An 18,350-nucleotide genomic window follows, 5' to 3' on the forward strand; every position below is an offset into this window, starting at 1 on the left:
AAAAAACAAAACTGATCATTAATTCCTGATTCTGGCTTTCTGAGTAATTTGTCAGAACCTCACCCTGATGCTGCACCACCACCCTGCCTCCATGGATTACACACACACACACACACACACACACACACACAAAAAAAAAAAAAAAAAAAGGGTGTCACTGAGATAGTAGATGGGCGTTGGTGTGTGTGTTGTGCATGTTAAGGTACTTGTGAATGTGCACAGGACAGAGACAGTTTATTATGAAAGAAGGACTGCGCACAGGAAATGGACGTCTTTGAAGCGCTTCCGTCTTCGTTGTTCACATGTGGTATCTTCTTCCACCAAGCTGTGGTGGTGGAGGGGGCAAACACCAACATCCTCCCCGAGGCTCAGGGGCTGATGGTGTTGAGGCATGGAGGACAGAGAGAATGTTACCCCCAACAGTTTTCACCTGAATGAACATTAAAAAAAAAGAAATATGAACCTGGTTTTCAGTGTGAGGCTGTTAATCAGGCCAGAGCTGCTGAGAGTTTGTGCTTCCTGATGAGTGATGAGTCAAGAAACTGGTCTGTTTGCCTCCCTTTACTGTGTGTTCTTGTCTCTTGGTGTCTGTGTGGCTGTAAGAATGTAATCTTCCTCCCTTTTCTTACTCATTGTCTGATCGAGCTCAACAGTATTGTTCGTTTTATTTATTCATAATGCACAGTCGTGAACTCATGACAGTTTATGTTAAAGTTTTCATGCTGTTGCAAACTCTGATGCATGAGGAAGTTGTCTATGTTGTTGGCAAGGAGGCCACCATTTTGTGCCAAGCATCACATGGAAATGGGGGCAGGGAGGAGGGAGTCGCCGTTGTCAAGGAGAGAGACAGAGATCACAACTGACAGAGGAGGGTGGCCACACGCGAGCTGATTGGCTGCTTTTATTTGCTTAAACTCCTCCGGCGTTGGTTACACTGCTAAACAGGCACAGAGTTAAGAGTAGTGCCTTTGATGTGACATTGCACTGGGAACCTGACCACACAGCGCCCCCTGCCTTCCACCGTGGTGCTGTGTTGGAATGTCAGGAATGGACTCATTGAGGCATCAACAAGTTTTATGATCCTTTACAGATTAGCTAGCTGACTCCTATAATTTCTAAAGAAACACTCATGATCCAAGGCCAAGAAGCTGAGAACAAATAAAACTGGGTCTGAGTTTCACTGGGGAAAAATTTGTACACTTGATTTTTACATTACATTACAGGAATGTAGCAGACACTCTTAATCTTATCCAGAGCGATGTACAACATACCCAGAGCAGCCTGGGGAGCAGTTAGGGGTTAGGTGCTTTCCTCAAGGGCACTTCAGCCATTCCTGCTGGTCCAGGGAATCGAACCGGTGACCTTTTGGTCCCAAAGCTTATTATGATTTCTTTATGTAGTTTAAATAATATGTTTAGCATGGTCAATGCTTTTCTGCTATTAAAGTATGTTCAAACAGCTTAAACGTATGTACGTCTGGGACGCGTTTGGTGATCTCCATCCAGTTGTGGTTCGCTGACTTGGCAGTGCAGGTCTGCTGTGATTTGTTGTGCTTGAGGTCAGAGTCCAGAGCAGAGAAAGAATCAAATCCCAACATGGGTAGCCAATTCACAGCCTGCTATTAATAAACTAGTGAGTGAAAGATGAAACTTGCAGGACTACAGATTGCGATGGCTGACCTTTTTTCACACATGCACAAGTGCAGATCTAATATTTATATATTTATATGCACAAATCTAGCCACAGAGGGTTAATAGAGACATTTGTAAAAGATGTGCACAGGCAATACCTGTTTTGATGCTCTGTGTTATTGGAAATATGTTCTTGTCAGCACAGGCCTGTTACATAACACTTTCTATAAACTTTGATTCTTTGCCCAAGTTGAATTGCTTTAGATCTTTTTTTTTTTTTAATACCTCTCATTGGCATGGAGCGTGGGAGCCGTAGTAGAAAAGACAAGGGAAAAGAGAGCGAGAGATGGTGGTGTCATTAGAGGGTAGAAGCATGCTTTTCCTACATGTTTACAAATCAAAAAGCTCCCATTTAGTTTCCTGACTACTAAAATGAAGAGGACTTGCCTCTGGATCTCTTCATGGAACATTGCCTGTTCCTGTGCATGTTATCCATGTAAGGGCATGCACATGCACCGGGATAATTGCAGGGGGTTTTAGCCCATTAGTACTTTTCCTCTTGGTGCCATTTCCATCAGGAAGCATGAAAGATTCCTCGGTCCAGTTGTACTTGGAGATTATCCATCAACTAGGCACTCCAAACGAGCAACCCGCCCAGTGGGCTCAGATATCTGATTCGCAAATAAACTGCCATTCTAATGGAGGCCATGAAGGTCATTTAAGCATCAAGCTCAAATCTCAGCCACAATGAAGTGTAATTTATTCAAGAAAATTAGTGACTATTGATATTAATGTAGGTTCTAGTTTCCGTTATTAAAAGTAATGCATTTAAAAGATGCCAGTTATTTATTTTAAATGCATGGAGAAGTTCTACCATAATTTTTTTTCCTTCTTAATTTGCAGGCACATGAAGATCCATGATAAAGATCCTTCCCTCTCCAGCCCCACCAGCCCTCCATCATCCGGTAAACGGAAACGCCCCTGTGCTGTTATTTCCAAGAAGAAACCCAGCCAGAGTGATGATGGAGAACAAGCTGATGAGCCATCCAGCAAACGGGTTAGATTTGTGGCTGTTTTATTTTAAATAAAAGTAGGCGCAGATTTCAAAAATCAAACTTTAATTTTCAGAGAACAAATAGTGTTTGAGAAAAAATAATTTACTTTAAAATGCCAGAGGGGTTTCCTGTGGTGGTGACGTATGTCAGCTAGCGGTCACTTGGAGCAACTCTGCTGTTTATATTCTCTGTTTACATCATAGTTTTGCTAGTTTTAGAAGTATTTTTGCCATATTTAGTTTTTAAATAAATAAGTATGCCTCACTGTGTAGCATATAAATGCCACAGTGATGCTAAAAAGAAAGCACAAGCTGGAACTGGACTGCATTTCCACAGATAAAATGCAAAGTGTGCTTGTTCAGCTGTAGCAGAGGCTCACCGAGAGAAACTGGATCAGATATGAGGCCTTGCGCTGTAAAATCTTTTTTTCACGTAATCTACAGAAAGTGTGTGTGTGTGGCAAAGTGTGTGTGGTTGCGTGCTCTAAAATCTCGGTTTAAAATGGCTCAGCTCGCAGTGTGACATGATGCTTCATGCTCTGTTTTAAACCATGCCACATCCACTCTCTGTTAATCTACCCAGCACCAGCTGTAGATCATGTAAAAAAAAAAGATTTTAGAGCACAAAGTGCCATGTTAAGCTGCAAGCTGAGCCATTAAACCGAGATTTTAGACCACGCAACCACACACACACTACACACACTTTGCCGCGCACACATTTTCTGTAGATCATGTGAAAAAAAAAAGATTTTACAGCGCGAGGTCTCATGTCTGATCCAGTTTCTGTCAGTGAGCCTCTGCTACAGCTGAGCAAGCACACTTTGCATTTTCTCTGTGGAAATGCAGTCTAGTTCCAGCTTGTGCTTTCTTTTTAGCATCATCGTGGCATTTATATGCTGCACAATGAGGCATGCTTATTTAAAAACTGTTAAAGTCGGTAAAAATACTTGTAAAACTAGCAAAACTATGATGTAAACAGGGAATATAAACAGCTGAGTTGCTCCAAGCGACCACTACCTGACGTCATCACATACGTCACCACCGCAGGAAGCCCATCCGGCACTTTAAAGAAAATTCATTTTGCTCGAACACTATTTGGTCTCTGAAAATGAAAGTTTGATTTTTGAAATCTGTGACTACTTTTACTGAAAATAAGTTTGAGAATAAATCCGCTGGAGGAAGAATGTTATGCATATGGATTATGTCTGGCTGCCTAAAAATCTGTGTAATTTGCATAATCGATTACTCATTACATCCTGACCACCCATACCTTCTAACATCAGCAAGTGTGACCGACACTACTCTGTCCTTGCTGTAGCAGGTTTTAGAAGATAGTGGAGTTGATGATCAGACGGTGAGCAAGGTGCAGGAGGAGCAGCTCCCATGCCCCATCTGCTTCAAGACTCTCAGCTCCAAACATGAACTGGAAACTCATATGGAAACCCATCCTGACACTGCACTGAGGTTCGAACAGCACCTCTACACAACAAATATATTCTGTTTTCCCAACCTGGATTGTAGTAAACCTCAAAAGTTGTAAACGGTGATGAAAAGTTTAGATTAGTCCCCATTTATTCAGATTATGCCAATTTTTCACTGCTTTTCGACAAAATGTAAATATCATTATGGTCAGGAAAGACTGCATTGTCCTTGACCTGAGAGCCGTGTTGAAAGAGGACTCGAGAGGTTGGAGGTTTGGGGAGGACTGCAGCAGTTGCTGGGAGATTATAGAGGCATTCTTTGTGCTGAAAGATGGTCATAATTTAACACATCCGAGCAGAATCTTCTTGCATACCAATTGGGGTGTTGTTTCACAAGCTTGCTTATAGCTTGGTTCCTATAGTTGCTGCAGTTTTCCTCATCATTAAACATTTTAAGGACTTCTGATGTCCTGTTTGCATTCTAAATTGAATTAACAACGAAGCAGAAGGTCTTATTTCAAGGTCTCCAGGGTCAACTCAGAGTTTAATGAGTAATGTGTATGGAGAAGGGTCATACCTGAGTTGCTTCTAATGGTGTTTGTGTGTTCTCAGTCACAAGAAGTTTAACGGATTCATCCCTTCCCCCCCGTTTGGCCCCTAGGCGCCAGAGTAGGGAGTGGTGTTGAGAAGAGAGAGGGAGGAAATCGGGGAGGAAAGAGGAAGGAGGGGGAAAGTACCATGATGGTTGTGTGTGTGTGTGTGTGGTGAGGGGATTTAATGAGTCACAGAATTGGACTTCAGGACGCAGTCGGCTGGACCTCTCTGTTGGGGGGTAGGGATGAGTATCCTTGGAGACATCACAGTCCACAGACTCCAGCCCTAAAACCCACTCATGCAATGACCAACTTCTCTGAACACAAGTTAATGGGTAGCTTCATGGAGTTGGTTCATTGTGAGGTGAGCCTGCCTGGATTCGGTTTCACAACACCATTATTGTATGGAAGCAAATTTAGGACTAATCCCGTGTAATCACTAGAGCTAAGAGAGCTAGTTAAGAGGATCTGAGCTGCAGTGAACCGGGTGCTTAATACGGCTGAGTGTAGACCACAAGCATGCAAGTACAGGGATGCTCACATGATGAGGACTTGTCATCTGTCTCTTTCAGTTGCACACTGTTACACGTCTAGTCACGCACTCAGAGGCATCCAGTAATGAAGGGAGTTAGCACTTCGGTTATATGAGACTCCCTTCGGGGACACACACACACACATGCACAATATAAACAAAATGTCTCACTGACTCATTACACAAGCGGAGAACAGGTTTGGCAGTTATGTTGCTGTTTTTCATGACTAGCACTCACAAAAATGTGCACCTATGTTTGCTAAAATATAAACTGACATTAAAATATATACAGTGAAGGCACACCTGCTATGTTGTTGGCCTGGTCACACCATTCTGTGTGTGTGTGCGCTTTTAGATAAAGCAGCTTACGGTCACCACATGCACCTTGGGACAGTATTGAGAGGTGTGGCCATTGATAAGAGCTGTGTGCAACGTCATAGACACCAGCCAGCTGTCTCTTATAATGCCTGGCAAACAGAAATGGAGAACTGTCACAGTTATTGTGGAAGCTGTCTGTCACCAACCGTCATTCATTATACCAACCAACCATTATTCATTATTTGCAGCTCCATTTTTACCCAGATTTTACTCCATGTTTTCACTGACATGTTTGCAATTGTCAGTTGTAATCAGGCTTGTAGTACTCGAGCCCAGGACTCAGACTCGAGTTCGACTCATGCCCTAATTTTAAGGATTTGTGACTTGACTTGGACTTGAGCACTGATGACTCGGACTCATGCATTAACTGCATTCGGACTCGTACGTTGGAGATGAGGACTTGGATTTTTTTCTTTATTTTTTGTAACTTGCCATAATAATCTGGTATAAGATATTTATCCATCCATCCATTATTTGTAGCTGCTTATCCTGTTCTACAGGGTCGCAGGCAAGCTGGAGCCTATCCCAGCTGACTATGGGCGAGAGGTGGGGTACACCCTGGACCAAGTCGCCAGATCATTGCAGGGCTGACACATAGAGACAAACAACCATTCATACCTACGGTCAATTTAGAGCCACCAATTAGTCTAACCTGCATGTCTTTGGACTGTGGGGAAACCGGAGCACCCGGAGGAAACCCACGCAGACACAGGGAGAACATGCAAACTCCATACAGAAAGGCCCCCATCGGTCACTGGGCTTGAACCCAGGATCTTCTTGCTGTGCGGCAACAGTGCTAACCACTACACCATCATGCCACCCACCACCAAACCCCTACATGCTAAAACACGGTAATACAAAGATTACACTGTAAAAAGACACCCGGAGGAAACCCACCCAGATATGGGAAGAACATGCAAACTCCACACAGAAAGGCCCCCATCGGTCACTGGGCTTGAACCCAGGACCTTCTTCCTGTGAGGCAACAGTGCTAACCACTACACCACTGTGCTGCCCCATAAGATATTTATATCGACATTAAAATTTATACTAATTTCGTGCACATTCACCTGTTCATATGTCATTTTCAGGATGAAACTAATGTTAATGGTGCTAAAATGCCTGGAGAGAACGCCCATAGGTTTGTCCACTTTGCTTATACAGACTTCTCGTGCAGTGGGGAAAAAATGCACTGCTATGTGTTCCATATGTAGATGAACTATTGAGGAGACGACGGGGACAACCTCGAACTTCAGTTGTCATTTGGTAAGACTCCACCCGGAGAAGTAAGTGAAGTGCTATGTTCATTGCTCTGTTGATAACGGGGCTTGCTTACTGAGCGATGAACTAGCTAGTGTTAACCCTCTCTCATGTTATTTGCTCTGTTGATAGTGGGCGGGGCTTGCTGAGCGATGAACAAGCTTTTTGTCTGTAGCCTATTAACTAAAATGGGGCAGTCAAGCAGTAATGTTAGTCCAACACAGTAGCAGAGAAGGTTTCACATAAAGGCAGCAAAGGCCACCGTCAAATGGTCTTGTTCTCGGAGTCGACTTGGACTCGACTCGGACCAGTAGTGAACTCGATTCGGACTCGACTCAAAATTTTCTTTAATGACTTGGACTTGAACACTGGGGACTCGAGACTGGACTCAGACTCAAGGTTTAGTGACTCGAGTACAACACTGGTTATAATTCAGTAATACTTGTTTCTAAACACAAACATCTGAGTGTTACTCAACAGTCACAAATATTGGTTAAATATTTTGTATTAAGGGTTAAACAGTCTTTGTTTAGTGACAGTCCTTTTTCTAAAAAACGTTCTTACTCACAGGTGTGAGAATTGTTGCATCTCATTTCGGACACATCGAGGTTTGCTCCGTCACAATGCAGTTATCCATAAGCAGCTGCCAACTGACCCCGATGGACACCCATTCATTCAGAACAACCCTTCCATACCGCTAGGCTTCAATGATCTGGCTTTCATTGACTTCTCCTGCCACAAATTTCCTCACATTGCCCAGGTAATTACTTGCATCAAATCTGCAAATACAACCCCGATTCCAAAAAAGTTGGGACAAAGTACAAATTGTAAATAAAAACGGAATGCAATAATTTACAAATCTCAAAAACTGATATTGTATTCACAATAGAACATAGACAACATATCAAATGTCGAAAGTGAGACATTTTGAAATTTCATGCCAAATATTGGCTCATTTGAAATTTCATGACAGCAACACATCTCAAAAAAGTTGGGACAGGGGCAATAAGAGGCTGGAAAAGTTAAAGGTACAAAAAAGGAACAGCTGGAGGACCAAATTGCAACTCATTAGGTCAATTGGCAATAGGTCATTAACATGACTGGGTATAAAAAGAGCATCTTGGAGTGGCAGCGGCTCTCAGAAGTAAAGATGGGAAGAGGATCACCAATCCCCCTAATTCTGCGCCGACAAATAGTGGAGCAATATCAGAAAGGAGTTTGACAGTGTAAAATTGCAAAGAGTTTGAACATATCATCATCTACAGTGCATAGTATCATCAAAAGATTCAGAGAATCTGGAAGAATCTCTGTGCGTAAGGGTCAAGGCCGGAAGACCATACTGGGTGCCCATGATCTTCGGGCCCTTAGACGGCACTGCATCACATACAGGCATGCTTCTGTATTGGAAATCACAAAATGGGCTCAGGAATATTTCCAGAGAACATTATCTGTGAACACAATTCACCGTGCCGTCCGCCGTTGCCAGCTAAAACTCTATAGTTCAAAGAAGAAGCCGTATCTAAACATGATCCAGAAGCGCAGACGTCTTCTCTGGGCTAAGGCTCCTTTAAAATGGACTGTGGCAAAGTAGAAAACTGTTCTGTGGTCAGACGAATCAAAATTTGAAGTTCTTTATGGAAATCAGGGACGCCGTGTCATTCGGACTAAAGAGGAGAAGGACGACCCAAGTTGTTATCAGCGCTCAGTTCAGAAGCCTGCATCTCTGATGGTATGGGGTTGCATTAGTGCGTGTGGCATGGGCAGCTTACACATCTGGAAAGACACCACCAATGCTGAAAGGTATATCCAGGTTCTAGAGCAACGTATGCTCCCATCCAGACGACGTCTCTTTCAGGGAAGACCTTGCATTTTCCAACATGACAATGCCAAACCACATACTGCATCAATTACAGCATCATGGCTGTGTAGAAGAAGGGTCCAGGTACTGAACTGGCCAGCCTGCAGTCCAGATCTTTCACCCATAGAAAACATTTGGCGCATCATAAAACGGAAGATATGACAAAAAAGACCTAAGACAGTTGAGCAACTAGAATCCTGCATTAGACAAGAATGGGTTAACATTCCTATCCCTAAACTTGAGCAGCTTGTCTCCTCAGTCCCCAGACGTTTACAGACTTTTGTAAAGAGAAAAGGGGATGTCTCACAGTGGTAAACATGGCCTTGTCCCAACTTTTTTGAGATGTGTTGTCATGAAATTTAAAATCACCTAATTTTTCTCTTTAAATGATACATTTTCTCAGTTTAAACATTTGATATGTCCTCTGTGTTCTATTCTGAATAAAATATGGAATTTTGAAACTTCCACATCATTCCATTCCGTTTTTATTTGCAATTTGTACTTTATCCCAACTTTTTTGGAATCGGGGTTGTATATTCAGCTCCAATTGAATGTTAATCATAAAATTTTTATTATGTAGTATTCAAGTTCTTGGTGTTTCTACTGTATATTAGTCATACTTAATTATTTAATTATTCAAATTAATAGGTTTGGTGTGAAACCAATCTACGCCGCTGTTCCAGCCAGCTTCATCGCTTTGTGTGTGAGACCTGTGACAAAGCTTTCCCTTTAAATGTTGCATTAGACTTGCACAAGTTCACGCATGACACTCCTGAAACCAAGGAAGAGTCTGTTTCCTGCCAGCCTTCCAATACAGAGTCCCCTGTATCTGAGAAAAATAGTTTCATGGCCTCTATAGGTTTGCAACACATTGCTCAGGTCAAACCTGTACCCTCAAAGGAGGATGCCTTACAAGCAGAGCTAGATAATATCCGTGTAATTCATGTGGAGCCATCGTTGGTCCAAAAGGAGTCTAGCTTTCTTGGTGGGATTAGTCTGTCTCTGGTGGATCCAACATCTCTCCGGGGTCTGCCTCAGCATGAAGCACTTAAACTCCTTTCTTTACAGCCATTTCAGACTGGTTTTCTTGTCCAGCCGGATGGTGGAATGGTAGTAAAGCCAGTTTGTGGTGAGACTGGAATAGAACTGGCTGACATACAGCAGATCCTCAAAGTGGCTTCTGCTGCCCCAAACCAGATCAGCCTCCCTCCCCTGTCCAAAGCACCATGCAGTGCAGTGCAGTCAAACTACAAGCAGATGCCCCCACTCAAGCCAAAGCCTCTGGTGGCTCCCAGGACCAATATGACAACCTCCACTCCTCCTCCCCTTTTAAGCACCCAGCAGGCATCACTAGGTTGCATCAGCCCCAGTCTACCACCACCTGCTGGCCAGTTCCCAAAGGCTGCCAAGGAACTGTCTCCATCTTCCTCTTCATCATCTTCTACTTGCAACCAGGCTTCTATGGAAAAAATGCAAATGGAAGCTGATTGCATGGGTGATGCCCACACACCCATGGACACAGATGACCAACAAATTAAGCCGGCAGAAGACAAGATAAGGGAGTCATCTGGAAAAAAGGGAGCAGGTCGCAAAGGGTCATACCCCTGCCGCTTTTGTGACCAGGTCTTTGCATATTCAGGGGTACTACACGCACATATGCGTTATCATCTGGGTATCTTGCCCCATCAATGTAATATTTGTGACTATGTTGCTCCTGACAAAGCCACACTGATTCGTCATCTGCGCACCCACAGTGGTGAGCGACCTTACGTCTGCCGAGTCTGCCATTACCCATTCACTGTTAAAGCCAACTGTGAGCGCCACCTTCGCAAGAAACACATGAAGAACACTCGTAAGGAAATTGAGAAAAATATCAAATACATTACCTCATCCACGTCAACACCTGATGCATTAGAACGAACTGGCTCAGGCGACACAATCTGTCGTTTATGTGGTGAGGACCGTAAGACCTACCGAGCCCTACAGATCCACATGCGTGTCCACAATGGTTTCCAGAGAAAGCCATTTGAGTGTAAATGCTGTGGAGCAACCTTTTTGGCTAAGCGTAACTGTATCCACCACCTACTGAAACAGCACCCTGAGATTAAAGAGCAGGACATAGAAGAGCATATAGCTACCATCACTGTTCCTCTTCCTCAAACAACTCCCAAATTTCCTCCACTCAATGGAGTGCCACTAAGTGCTTCGCTCTGTCCTGTTAAAGTGGAGGATCTAAGCCTCTATGGTGCAGATCAGGATGAACCGCTGGACTTCTCAAACAAAAACCGGATAGGTAACAATGCTGGAAACATCAGTGTTTCTCCTAGAATCAAAATGGAGTCTTCCACTTATGATGATTCCATGGAGCCCATTGATCTATCTATTCCCAAGAATCCTGATAAAAAGATGAAGGTAAATACTGATCCAGTGTTGCAAAGAGAAGTAAAAAATGAACAAACATCCCTAAATATAATGGATCACACTCTTGCCCCAGGCCTGGTAACAGATAAAGCTATTGATGAGAAACCACAGCAGTTTGGATGCTACCATATTCCCGCTGTCTTGACCACCATTGGTACAACCAGTTCTGCAGGTCGTGCCTTGCGGCTAAAGCCCCTGCTACCTAAACCCAATTCTTCTGGTGTGAAGGAGCTCCCACCATTGGCCTCCATTGCCCAGATTATCTCCTCTGTCTCTGGTGCTCCCGACCTCCTGAAACGAGACAGCCCTAATGGCTGTCCTGAATCTGTCTCGGATACCTCAGCTGAGGAGTTTCTCCAAGAGGGATCCAAAAGGAGAAGCAATAAAAGGCAAGCCATAAACATGGCTAGGGAAAAGCCTGCAATGAATTCAACAGACCCGAGTGTTGATCTTGAGTCCAGTGGGGAATTTGCCAGTGTGGAGAAGATGCTGGCTACCAGTAATGCCAATAAATTTAGCACCTACTTAAAAACCAACATAATGGAGCTAGAAAGGAAAGAAGGAGACCAATCATGCAATGGTGACAAGAAAGACGCAAAAGATGAAAACCAGACGCACATCAAGCAGACCTCACAGCCCCAGCAGTCCAAAGGGAAGAAGAATGCATACTCAAACTCTGTGCAAAAGATGACTTGCCCATTCTGTCCCAGAGTCTTTCCATGGGCCAGTTCACTCCAACGACACATGCTGACACACACAGGTAACATGCAAATCATCTGTTTCTAAGGTCTTTGGATGTCTCGATATTTATTTAAATATCGTTTAGTTTTAAAAATAGTGTGATATGAATGTGATGTGAATTTAGCGCTTTTTTTTCCCATGTGGCATAATTTGGTCAAATAATTGTGTGGTTTAGGTCAAAAGCCGTACCCTTGCCCTAAATGTGAAGCTCTGTTCTCAACCAAGTCCAACTGTGAGCGCCATCTTTTGCGCAAGCACGGTGTAACCAATAGAATCCTCCGGCAGAATGGTGCAATAACTAAAGCCAAGGAGCCAGAGGAGTGCTCACAAGAGAGTGCAGGTAAGGAGAGAGAGTAAGATCGAAATTTTTTTTATTATTATTATGTTTTTAAATAACAATTATCGAGGCCAGTGTCCTGGAAATTATAGGCAGTAAAATTTTGTGGTTAAACTCGTCTGTAAATTTCATCTTAAATAAAATGAATAATAGAAATCACTGTTGTATTAAGTGACATAATGTAAGCTTTAAAGATACTGAGTCATGTTTGGGATTAAATGGGGACAAATTATGAAATACAGTAGATACAGAACATGTTTATTGCCTGTAATTGTTGACTGTCAGATTGCTGTTTGTAAGATAAGCTGCTTGTTAGAATATTTAACAGTTATTCCATGAAATCGAGTCATACATGAGCTGATAGCCGATGAGGTGCGTAGCACCGAGTTGGCTATAAGCCATGTATGACGAGATTGAGTGGAATAACTGTTTTATTCTATCCACATTCACTGGATTTTGAGAAACGGAGCTTTTTTTTTCCCAAACGCGATAAATAAAAACTTTATACAAAACGTTCGATAAAATAATTTCTGCTTAGAATGTAAAGAAACCGGTGAAATGACAGTAGCAATTTGTGAAAAATGCTATAATAATAATGATTCTTGAAAAATTTAAAATAAAAAAAGTTATGTTCTTACCATCATATACTTTTATTCCATATTGTGTTTCCTTTTTTTGTATTTTTTGGGGGTTTTGTTTTTGAGTAGAGTTTTTATTTCGTCCTCGGTTGGTTCAGCAACACGCTTTTCTATTTTGTTTTTCTCTACTCGTGGTATATGAGCTGATAGCTTAGTAGTAGAGTAGCCAATCAGAGTGCATGATTGCTCATATCCAGTGAATGTGGATAGAATAAATATTTATATCAGGGGTCTTCAATCCTATCCGCAAAGGGCCGGTGTAGCTGCAGGCTTTCATTACAGCCAAATTGGAGGCTCACTTGATTGTTGACTGGAGACGAGGGTGAAATGATTAAACAAGTGAAATCAGGTGTAGCTCCTGCTTGGTTGGAATGAAAGCCTGCAGCCACACTGGCCCTTTGTGGATAGGATTGAAGACCCCTGATTTATATTCTACAGTGTTTAGGGTATGTTGGATATTACAGTATGTCTTGGACTTGCTTTGGGATAAAGCTAGACATGTGTTGAGTAAATGCAAGAAAAAATAAAAATATTAAATTTTGTATAATATCATCACAGACATTATTCATTTAATTTTCTTTCCAGGCATAAAATGTGACCCTAGATTTTATATGCTTTCAGTGGCAATGTTTAATGTATTTTAAATTTGTTTTAGAAAGCATGTCTGAAACAGAGCTCCCTAGTGGTGAGGCAATGGAGCTGACGCATTCTGGAGCTGAAAAGCCAGGCGCATCGGATGCTGAGAAACCCTCCCCAGCCAAGCCCACAGAGGCAGCTGCAGTAAAGCCTCTCCTCCACCAGGGGGAGCCCGAACACCAAGATGTGCACGAGTCATTGAAGAGAAAAAGCACAGTCACTGATGAGGATACCCACAGTAATAAGAGCCTGGACCTGAACTTTGCCAGCAAATTAATTGACTTTACATTCTCAGAGGGGGAACAACAGAGGTCCTCTCCTGCTGTAGACAGCGATTCACATGAACAGGAAGAGTCCAAGCTGATCTGCAAGAGCTGCAACAAGAGTTTCAGATACGCCGCCACTCTGGCGCGACATGAAAAAGTTCACGTGTTAGAAAGTGCAGCCGACATCACTAACGTGGACTCTAAAGTGGACGATGCAGCGGAGTCTTGTGAACTGAAAAAGCATGATGTAGAAGATGAGGTGGAGAAAGTGGAGCGAAACGGGATGGCAGAAAGTGAAGGAGCAGGCAGTGTGATGGACAGTGGCTCTGAGGAGGACAGGGAGGAGAGGAGTGATGAAGACGGAGGTGTGACTGAACCAAAGATCTGTGAAGGGCGCACTGGATTGTCGAGGAGCAAAACTGACAAGAGGAAGAAGATATGCGGGGTGTGTGGCAAACGCTTCTGGAGCCTTCAGGATCTGACGAGACACATGCGCTCTCACACGGGTAAGAACAATTTGAATGAATAAGGGCTGAATTTTATAACCTAGGTCTCTTTGATTCATAGAGTATGAGTAACATCAGATGCTTCAACCATCATATTTCACAGGTGAACGGCCGTACAAGTGTCAGACCTGCGAGCGCACGTTCACTCTGAAACATAGCCTGGTCAGGCACCAGCGTATACACCAGAAACCCCGTGGTGCAACTGGAGAGGAGGAGGGATTCAGCGGGGGCTCGGCTAGCGAGAGGGAATCCACCCCTAACAGCACGAACCCTCCATCTGAAAACGAGAGTGAAAGCATGAAGGAGAAAGAGCAGGAGTCTGCCTCTGCTACAAATAGGAAGCGTGAACTTAATAAAGAAGCTTCTGTCACAGAGAAGGCAGAAACCACACCAGTTACAGAAACACCCAAAGAGGACCTCGCCTCGGATTCGCCCTCAGAAGCGGAGCAACCGGCCGGATTTCTGCAAGGCCTGCTGGAGATCCATTCCAAGCCCGACATTGAGCGCATCCTCCCTACCAGTGAGCCTCGTCTCCTCGGGGTCGAGTGAAAGAGTAACTCCAAATGCGAGTGCCATACAATAAGTACTTTTGTACTGCAGGACATTTTTAAACAGCAACAAAAAGACCATTTACAAGTGCCTTGCTACTTTTTTGGCTATATCTTTATCTACTACTAGTTGATTTTTAGAGTATTTTATAAAAATCTTTTTTTTTTTTTTTTAAATGCCACATTAAGCAATAAATAAATGAACAATTGAGTATAATGATTTGTATATGATTTAAGGGACAGAACAGAGAATGATCATATGAGGCTGCAAACAAGCTGGCACATGGCTACTGAGACTACTGTGTGACGATTTGTGTATAACTGGAATATGTACAACTGTGCTTATTTTTCAAAGAAAGGGCTGTTCATGGACTCCAATCCACCTTTCAGCTTTAGTAATAGAAAAGTCTCCAGAATGTCTGAAACAGTGAATTGTTTGTGTTCTGGCTTTTGTGTTACATCCCAGAGGGCACAGCGAGTTACAGAGGCTTGAGTCTGGAAGGAAAAGCTGCATTATGGGTAACACTCTGAGCAGTGTGCAACAACTCTCAGCATCTAATATCTGGGCAATATTTGCCTATAATAGCATGATTTTGTTTCCAGCTACGCTGACCATGTCAGATGTCCTGTTTTTAACCTTCGTTTTTTGTTTTGGAAGAAAGTGAAGGACAGGGTTTTATTTTACTGAGGGAAGCGTATTTTTATTTTTTTTTAATAATCTTGAGGGCTCAAGAAGAAGGGCTCTAGCTCCAATATCACCTAGAACACACAAAGAGAGTTAAAAAAAAAAAAAAGAACTAGTCCTGTATCCAGATCAAATGTCTTCCAAAACTCTTCTACTTCAAGCCTTACTTGTATTCCTGCAGAGGTTTTAGACAAGCCTCTTGTGTCCAAATGCTAGTTTTTCTCATCTCATTACTTGAAAGCTGTCACCCTGCTGCCTCCTGTCTGGATACAGCACCAGTTCCAGGATCCTCCTCCTCCTCCTGAGCATCTCTCCTGGTAGGATATCAGGTCAATCATATGTGGAGTTGGGTATTTCTGTAACTTTACATTTCTTTTTTTTTTCCATCAAATGTGTAAACCTCAGACTCAAAGTGAACCTCACCTCAAAGAGCAGCAGCAAACCGAACTGGCAGAGTAATTACGGCGTTTTTCCAGACTAGTCCTCGCTGACTGGACAACTCCCATTTACCACAGTCACCTCTGGTGTTTTACAGGAAACAAAAAAAAAATGAAATTGTGGTGAGAGTGCTATGAAAGAGTATTAATAAGCGAGCATTTCTTTGACAGGTGATGAGCAATCCAGTATTGGATGACGTATTTCCTCACCACAGTGGCCACTGGTGCAAGACTAGTGTTGGATGAACTTGAATGAAAATAATGCAATCTCTTTCTCAGTCTGCGTTTTGTATTCTCAGACTCTGTTTCTCCTAATGCCTTTTCCTGGGTTGTTGTGTGTGAGTGTGTTGTGTGTGTATCCACATGTGTATATATTCCTGTTGAGAATGCACACGGACTGTTTTAAATGTATTTATTGTAGCCCAGTGTGGGTCAAGAAGTAAAAATATGGAGAAGCCATGTATTAAATATGCTGCAGAGAGAAATGATTCAAATTCAATACTTTAGTCGCCCAGCTGATCTGGGTGTTTATTTTTTTTCCCCCCCAGCAATAATCACTATTGATCCAAAGGCTTTATGTAGATGTTTTTATGTTTTATAGACTCTGATCTATTTTGTCTCTTTTTTGGGGGCTATTATTATCACTATTATATCAGTTTGGATGAGATATGAGTTCATGGTTTTGTTTTGGTTTTCTTCTTTTTCTTTCTTTCTTTGATATACGAGGCATATAAAACTGTGAAATTTATTGTTCTGTTCTGGGTAAATCTTTAGGATAGTTTTGCATGTTAACCTTTTTATGTTAAGTGGGTATTTTTCTGTCCCTTCCTTCTCACACTGTTTTGCTCTCAGGGTTTTTACATGATGCTTATTTGTAATGTACCTTCCTGAGTTGCAAATATTCTCCCCAACTCTTGATTTTGGAACAAGTTGAACTGTCAATCACTACTTCTAGCACTTGACTGTGAATTAAAACGAGTGGGGTGGATATACTGAATCCATGCACACCCACATTCCTCTCATCACTTTGCTTATTTTCCATGTTTTTTCCCCCGGTTGTTTTTCTTCCTGGTTCCTCCATGCCCTTTTCTCCTTCTCATATGGCAAAAACTACAAAATGTACAGTCTTACCCACCTGGTTGATATTAAAGGGAGCTTTGTGTCGCTGCTACACACAAAAAGTAATTCTACTGGACTTGAACGGAACCAGAATCATGGATAGTATTTTGGTACACTACTCCTGCTCTTCACATGAGTGCTTTGAAATCAGAAATTTAAGCTGTTCTGTATCAAACCTTTAAAGCAATAAAATTGTATTAATGCAAACATGTCTCATGTGCCTGCTTTGGTTATAGAGAAGTGATTAAAACTCCCGGGGCGCTAGAACATTACTTTGACTCTTAATACGTGAAGAAAGGAATTCGACTGTACTTATAAAACTAATGAATTTTAACTAGTTATTCTCCTGGCTGACAGATGCATCGACGTGCACATGTGTGGCTCATGAGTGTCTGAGGAGAAATATTCTCAATCTCAGTAGCCCAACTATAAACTGTGAGGCGTTCACTCTTGGTTGTAGTGTCAATTTTCTTTAGTCATTTCTTATTTTCCTGAACAGCATCTGAATTTATAGGGCATGCACCAGAATGACAATGATTGCAGCTGTAGGGACTCAGGCTGGGCAATATGATTGTTGAACTTTGCGCGGGTGGGTGGAGCACAGAAGTACGGCAGGCCAGAACTGAGTTTACAAAAACTCTTTATTTGCACTTTTCAGTAGCAAACACACTCTCCAGGCCATACGCATACGCACACACACAAGTCATCTGGTTGGGGAGAGAGCTCTCTTCCTCTGCTCTCTCCTTATATCGGGTGTGGTCGCTGGGAAGACACACAAACACAGGTTAATTGACATCAGGTGTAGTGATTCTGCCACTTACCTTCCCTGACTCTGCCCTTCGGTCACAGACCAACGCTTGACCACGCCCCCGCTGCCACATACCCCCACTGCCCGACTCAGGCCGGGCAGCCGTCCGGCCTGCAGCTGACTCCCCCCCCCGACGGGAGAGGAAGTCCGCCACAACCATCTGCGCCCCCGGCCTGTGGATCACCTTGAAGTTAAAGGGCTGGAGTGCCAGATACCAACGGGTGATCCGCGCATTGGCTTCATGCGGTGGAGCCACTGGAGGGGCGCGTGGTCCAAACAGAGGGTGAAAGGGCGTCCCAGCAGGTAGTAGCGGAGGGCAAGGACCGCCCACTTGATGGCTAGGCACTCCTTCTCGATTGTGCTGTAGCGCCCCTCACGCACTGACAGCTTCCTGCTGATATACAGCACAGGGCGGTCCTCCCCCTCCACCTCCTGGGACAAAACAGCCCCCAGCCCTCTGTCCGATGCATCTGTCTGCAAC

The 18,350-nt window shown here is 43.1% G+C and overlaps 1 protein-coding gene across 4 annotated transcripts in view; it reads left to right on the forward strand.

The window, feature by feature from the left end:
* rreb1a (ras responsive element binding protein 1a) overlaps positions 1–17,268 on the forward strand; it is a 127,947-nt gene extending 110,679 nt beyond the window's left edge. For 3 of the 4 annotated variants that reach the window (XM_060922493.1, XM_060922491.1, XM_060922494.1), the window contains 7 exons: positions 2,535–2,688; positions 4,004–4,149; positions 7,440–7,629; positions 9,376–11,908; positions 12,065–12,229; positions 13,520–14,272; positions 14,376–17,268. In XM_060922493.1, coding sequence (XP_060778476.1) covers positions 2,535–2,688; positions 4,004–4,149; positions 7,440–7,629; positions 9,376–11,908; positions 12,065–12,229; positions 13,520–14,272; positions 14,376–14,821 — 4,387 coding nt within the window. In that variant the 3' untranslated portion in view covers positions 14,822–17,268. The remainder of the gene's footprint in view (positions 1–2,534; positions 2,689–4,003; positions 4,150–7,439; positions 7,630–9,375; positions 11,909–12,064; positions 12,230–13,519; positions 14,273–14,375) is intronic. The other variant, XM_060922492.1, reaches the window with a different exon arrangement.
* Positions 17,269–18,350: the final 1,082 nt, after the last annotated feature.

The sequence above is a fragment of the Neoarius graeffei genome, chromosome 5, assembly GCF_027579695.1.
Source record: "Neoarius graeffei isolate fNeoGra1 chromosome 5, fNeoGra1.pri, whole genome shotgun sequence".
Classification (NCBI taxonomy): domain Eukaryota; kingdom Metazoa; phylum Chordata; class Actinopteri; order Siluriformes; family Ariidae; genus Neoarius; species Neoarius graeffei.